The sequence below is a fragment of the Podarcis filfolensis genome (genome assembly GCF_964270895.1).
Source record: "Podarcis filfolensis genome assembly, chromosome: 3".
Taxonomy (NCBI): domain Eukaryota; kingdom Metazoa; phylum Chordata; class Lepidosauria; order Squamata; family Lacertidae; genus Podarcis; species Podarcis filfolensis.
The window spans coordinates 116,228,274-116,234,560 of record NC_139606.1 but is presented as its reverse complement, the minus strand read 5'-3'; the positions used below and the strand labels follow the sequence as shown (position 1 = coordinate 116,234,560).

General features: G+C 49.9%; 1 protein-coding gene across 2 annotated transcripts in view; it reads right to left on the bottom strand.

The window, feature by feature from the left end:
* Positions 1-237: 237 nt before the first annotated feature.
* FAM167A (family with sequence similarity 167 member A) overlaps positions 238-6,287 on the bottom strand; it is a 28,046-nt gene continuing 21,996 nt past the window's right edge. For both annotated transcript variants that reach the window (XM_083605591.1, XM_083605590.1), the window contains one exon: positions 238-2,144. In XM_083605591.1, coding sequence (XP_083461717.1) covers positions 1,881-2,144 — 264 coding nt within the window. In that variant the 3' untranslated portion in view covers positions 238-1,880. The remainder of the gene's footprint in view (positions 2,145-6,287) is intronic.

The window sequence follows — 6,287 nt, the reverse complement described above, 5'->3', positions numbered from 1 at the left end:
TCCCCCTTGGCCTTGCCCCACTAACTGTGAATGATGATTTTCAATCCACGTGGAAACAGGCAGTGGCAACTAAAATCTTGTCCCTGGGCTTCTCTCCAGGTCTTCTATTCATCATGGGATACGATCAGGCCAAAGCACCCATTAAACAATGTGTAGCGGACACTCTTGAGAGTCCCATGGACTGCAAGAAGATCAAACTTATCCATTCTGAAGGAAATGAGCCCTGAGACACAGAGCGCCAATTGGCTTTAGCCAGGACCCCAACTTTTATTGCCAATGAATCCACCAGGTACTCTGGACAGCTCTTATCACCCCGACCATTTGCCATGCTGGCTGCCGTCACTTCTTACTGTTTCCCACAGGAACGTCCTAGGAGGCTGCCTTACACTGACTGAGACCATGGATCCATCTAGCAGAATATTGTCTATTGACAATACTGGCAGCCGTTCTCCCCTCAGATAAAGGATAAGTGCAGGGTGTTGGGGATTAGTTTCGGAGGGAACAAATGAAGAACAAGGTGACAGAAGTGTATAGAGTTCTATATAAATGAGAGCAGCACTCTTCTCTCTTTGAGAGGATCTCCCTATGAAAATGGTAGAAGGGACAGGAACAGGACAACAGAGTTACTTCTCCACTTGCGCCAATGCGGATGCCGATAAGGTCACAGGTGGTGTGGAATTCCACAAAGGCAGATTAATTGGGCAATGCATGAAGGACCACTCCCTTATCTTGGCCCCAGTGACCATTCAACTTCAACTGGATGTCCATGCCATCTCTCCACATTAAGGTTACCAGATTTTTTTCAAAGAATCCGGGGACACTTTTTTTTTGAAAAAAAGATATTTTTTAAAAAATTAAGAAGTAATATCTTCTTTTTTGTGGTCTCCTCTGTCAGGTGGCCTTCCTCTGGGCTCTGACCTGCTCTCTTGGAGCACTAGCCGCCATGGAGTAGGCTCAGGTTGGGCCTGGGCTCGGCCACGTGTCCTTGCCCTCCCAGTGCTCTCCTACCTCTCATCCTCAGCGGTGTGGCAAGATTGGGGCTCCCCTCTTTTTTCTCCTTCATCTTTCTCTCTCTTCTTTCTCACTGCGTCAGCTCCAGGGTTTTCCTGGCCCCGGAGCGGCGCTGGGCAGTCGGCTGGGTGGCCAGGTGCTCTCGCTCCCAGCTTGATTTGGGTCATGGGGAGGAGCAGTGGTTCCCCCAGTTGACGCAGAGGGCGTCCCCGGTTCACCCTCAGCAGTGGCAGCGACAGCGGCAGTCTCAGCAGCCCAGAGCCAGCCTGGTAGCGCAGTTGGCTCTGGCTGGCTTCAGGAGCTGCTCACTGCCATGGCATCTGCCATTTTGCCTCGCCAGAAGTCCCCATATGATTTGTCTTATGCCGTTGAACCAACCACGCAACATTCATTCCCTACTAATAAATCTACAACACTTAAAATATAAATCCGGGGACATTAAATGAAATCCGGGGACGTTTTTTTCCCGGGGGCAGATTTGTAAATCCGGGGACTGTCCCTGGGAAATGGGGACGTCTGGTAACCATACTTCACGCCCTTATTCCACCCATGGGGAGGGGAGACTGTTTCTGAAGGAAAGTATTGGGTTAGGGTAGCCTCTCTGCCTCCCCTTGAGGAAGCTGGTTGTTTGTATTCTCCATCTTTCCTGCAAAGCACTCTGGGAACATGATCGTGACTGTCGCCACTGCCCAGCCGTACTGGATCGGTGGAAGAGCCCTTGCCAGATCTGCTCCGCCTTCCCTCTTTGTCCTCTGACCTCACCTGCCTTCCCCTGCCGAGCAAAAGAACAAGCAAGCTTCTCCTCCTCTGCGTCGGCAAGGTCACCCTCCGCGCTCGCTTCTGCCCCTCTGCCCTCCCATCCCCTCCCTCTAGCAAAGCGAGAACCGGCGGGAGTTGATGTTCATCTTTGTCACGCCAATGAGCTTGAGCGGGGTGGAGAGGCTGAAGGAGGACGTCAGCGGGAAGTCACACAGGAGGTCAGAGAGCTCGTCCCGCTCCTCCAGCTCGTAGGTGGCATCGTTGAGCATCCGCCGGTGGAGGTGGCAGGTCTGCTCGATTTTGAGCTTGTTGATGTCACTGCGTAGGCGCATCAGCTGCCGGGCCAGCTGCTGGTCCTGGAGACGCATTTCCATCTGAAACACAAAAGGCAGGCAGGGATAGTTTCATAGTCAAGGGGCATGAGGGGTTGAAGCAGACCCTCCAAGTGTCCCTACTTTCCAGGGACAGCCCCTGGACGGCTTCTGATTTGATCCCTGAATGTCCCACTTTTCCTTAAAGGTAAAGGTAAAAGGACCCCTGACCATTAGGTCCAGTCGTGGCCGACTCTGGGGTTGCGGCGCTCATCTCGCTTTATTGGCCGAGGGAGTCGGCGTACAGCTTCCGGGTCATGTGGCCAGCATCACTAAGCCGCTTCTGGCGAACCAGAGCAGTGCACGGAAACACCGTTTACCTTCCCACCAGAGCGGTACCTATTTATCTACTTGCACTTTGACGTACTTTCAAACTGCTAGGTTGGCAGGAGCTGGGACCGAGCAACGGGAGCTCACCCTGTCGCAGGGATTCGAACTGCCGACCTAATGATCGGCAAGTCCCAGGCTCTGTGGTTTAACCCACAGCGCCACCCCTGTCCCTCACTTTTCCTTAGGACATTCCTATTTTCATCAGAGAAATGTTAGAGGGTATGGAATATGATTTGATCCTAGAATGTCCCACTTTTCCTTAGGAAAAAGTCCCTATTTTCATCAGAGAAATAATAATAATAATAATAACAACAACAATAATAATAATATTTTATTTATATCCCTCCCCAGCTGAAGCCGGGCTCAGAGCGGCTAACAACAGTAAAATAATACAGCATTCTAAAATCAATTCATTATAAAATCAGTTCAAATCAAATTGATGGCAACCATTGGGCTAGAGTTCTGTGAAGAAATTACCAAAGGAGGGGGTCAGACTGTGCCTTGGCCAAAGGCCTGGTGGAACAGCTCTGTCTTGCAGGCCCTGTGGAAAGATGTCAAGTCCCACAGGGCCCTAGGAATATGATTTGATCCTAGAATGTCCCACTTTTCCTTAGGAAAAAGTCCCTATTTTCATCAGAGAAATGTTGGAGGGTATGGAATATGATTTGATCCTAGAATGTCCCACTTTTCCTTAGGAAAAAGTCCCAGTTTTCATCAGAGAAATGTTGGAGGGTAAGATTAAAGTGGCAACTTTAACCAGGAAAGGGGGAAGGGAGCAAATTTGTTTATTGGATTTTTATTCTGCCCTCCCCCCCCAAGGAAACCCAGGTGCCAAACAGAGGCACAATTTAAAAATGGAGCAGAACAAAACATTCTGAAAATAATTATGGTTAAAAGCTTTTTAACATTCCATTTTAATTGTAGTCATCCACTCTGGGGCCTTAGGGTGAAAGGTAGGCAAGAATATTTATTTATTGCACACTCTTCTTCCTTAAAGTCCCGGGGTGATTTGCAACATCAAAGCACAATGTTAAGAACAGCTTGAAGCAACTTGCAATCACAAGAATAAGCTGTGTCCTAAAAACGTACACCTCAAGCGTCAAAAGCCAGGGTGAAGAGGCGTTTCTTCAGCCTTCTCCAGAAGCTATTAAATGAAGGCACCAGGTGCACCTCTGTAGAGAAGGAGGTCCACAATTTAAAAGCCGCCACAGAGAAGGCTCTCTCCTGGACCACCACCACCACCCTTGCCTCAGAGGGCAGAGGAACTACAGTCGTACTTTGGTTGTCAAACGCCTTGGTACTCGTATGTTTCGGCTCCTGAACAATCGAAACCTGGAAGTGAGTGTTCCGGTTTTTGAATTTTTTGGGGAAGCTGAATGTCCAGTGCAGCTTCCGGGGCTTCCAATTGGCTGCAGGAAGCTCCTGCAGCCAATCGGAAGCCACGCTTTGGTTTCTGAACGTTTTGGAAGTCGAATGGAGTTCCGGAACGGATTCCGTTCTTGACTGGATGGCCCCAATTCTTGTGCCTCTATAGTCTTACAACCTTATTTCCATCTGCAATGGGACTCTGCCATTGTTTTGTTAAAAGGAGAGGGGGAAATGAGGATCAGTTCTTCAGCAGCTCCAACCCAACAGTTTCCAAACTTTCCCAGGGAGATAAAGCTTCCCGCCAGCTTTCATTTGCTCTTTCAGGGTGAGAAGGGTCTCTCTCCCCCATTGTAAAACAAAGAAGGGAGTTGGTGGGGAGCTGATCTCCACAGGATAGGAGCATAAAGGGGCAACGGACAAAGCCTTGTGATGGTTGACAAAAGGATTACAGCTCTGACACGGAGGAAAGGTGCCAGCACTGAATCCCTGTCCTCTGGCTTCAGACTTGGTGCTCAGTTTCGGGTGTCCCAGATAAAAAGACCGAGTTTCTCACACATTAGATTCTCCTTTGGCAATAGATGAAGAACCAGAGAAAGGTTAATTGTGCTGCACGAGGCAGAAGGCAGCATTCTGGGCCAATGAAGCTGACCTTTGTATACAATATTTTTTAATCTCAGGGCGATAGGTTCAATCCCACTTTGGGGCAAAAAAGTCCTGCATTCTGGGGCTTGGATTAGATGCCCTTTGTGGTCCCTTACATCTCCACAATTCTATGATTCTATTAATACTAATAATACTAATACTACTACTAATAATAACAATTTATATCGTGCCCTCCCCAGCCAAAGCTGGGCTCAGAGTAGCTAACAACAATAAAAGTAACACAACATTCTAAAATCAATTCATTTTAAAATCAATTCAAAATCAAATTAATGGCAACCATTGGGCTAGAGTTCTATGAGGATTACCAAAGGAGGGGGTCAGACTGTGCCTTGGCCAAAGGCCTGGTGGAACAGCTCTGTCTTGTAGGCCCTGCGGAAAGATGTCAAGTTCCGCAGTGCCCTAGTCTCCTGTGACAGAGCATTCCACCAAATCGGGGCCACAGCTGAAAAAGCCCTGGCTCTGGTTCAGGCTAGCTTAACCTCCCTGTGGCCCAGGACCTCCAATATATTTTTATCTGAAGACCGTAAGGTCCTCCGTGGGACATGCCAGGAGAGGCGGTCCCGTAGGTATGAGGGTCCTTGGCTGTATAGGGCTTTAAAGGTTAAAACCAGCACCTTGAACCTGATCCTGTACTCCACCAGGAGCCAGTGCAGCTGGTATAGCACCAGGTGAATGTGATCCCACAGCGAGGACCCCATAAGGAGTCTCGCCGTGGCATTCTGCACCTGCTGAAGTTTCTGGGTCAGTCCCAAGGGCAGCCCCACGTAGAGTGAGTTACAATAATCCAGTCTGGAGGTTACCGTCGCGTGGATCACAGTGGCTAGGTCAGGGCGAGAGAGGTGAGGAGCCAACTGCTTAGCTTGGCGGAGATGAAAAATTGCTGCCTTTGTTATAGCTGTCGAAGATTACACCCAAACTCTTAACGGACGGTGCTGGCACTAATTGTTCCCCCGCAAGAGATGGGAGTTGCCCCCCCCCCAAATCCCATATCATCCCGACCCAGCCAAAGGACCTCTGTCTTTGAAGGATTTAACTTCAACCGGCTCCCACGTAACCATCCAGCCACAGCTTCCAAACATCTGATCAGTGTGTCTGGGGCCGAGTCAGGATGGCCATCCATCAACAGATAGAGTTGGGTGTCATCAGCATATTGATGGCAGCCCAACCCAAAACTCCGGACAAGCTGGGCGAGGGGGTGCATAAAGATGTTGAAAAGCATCGGGGAGAGTATCACACCCTGCGGCACTCCACACATCAAGGAGTGGCACGACAGCAGTTCCCCCCCCCCAGCGCCACCCTCTGTCCCCGACCAGAGAGAAACGAGCGCAACCATTGAAGGACTGTGCCCTGGATCCCCACATCGGCGAGGCGGTGGTCCAGAAGTTGGCAGTTCAAATCCCTGTTACAGGGTGAGCTCCCGTTGCTCAGTACCAGCTCCTGCCAACCTAGCAGTTTGGAAGCACATCAAAGTGCAAGTAGATAAGTAGGTACCACTCCGGCGGGAAGGTAAATGGCGTTTCTGTGTGCCGCTCTGGTTTCACCAGAAGTGGCTTAGTCATGCTGGCCACATAACCCAGAAAAACTGTCTGCGGACAAACGTCGGCTCCCTCAGCCTCTAAAGTGAGATGAGCGCTGCAACCCCAGAGTTGTTCACGACTGGACTTAACTGTCAGGGGTCCTTTAACCTTTACCTGCCCATGCCAGCCATGTGGCTCCAGGAAGGCAGACCAGAAGGGAATGCAGTCCTCTGGATGAAATAAAGTCCCCCCACCCATGGTAGATGGC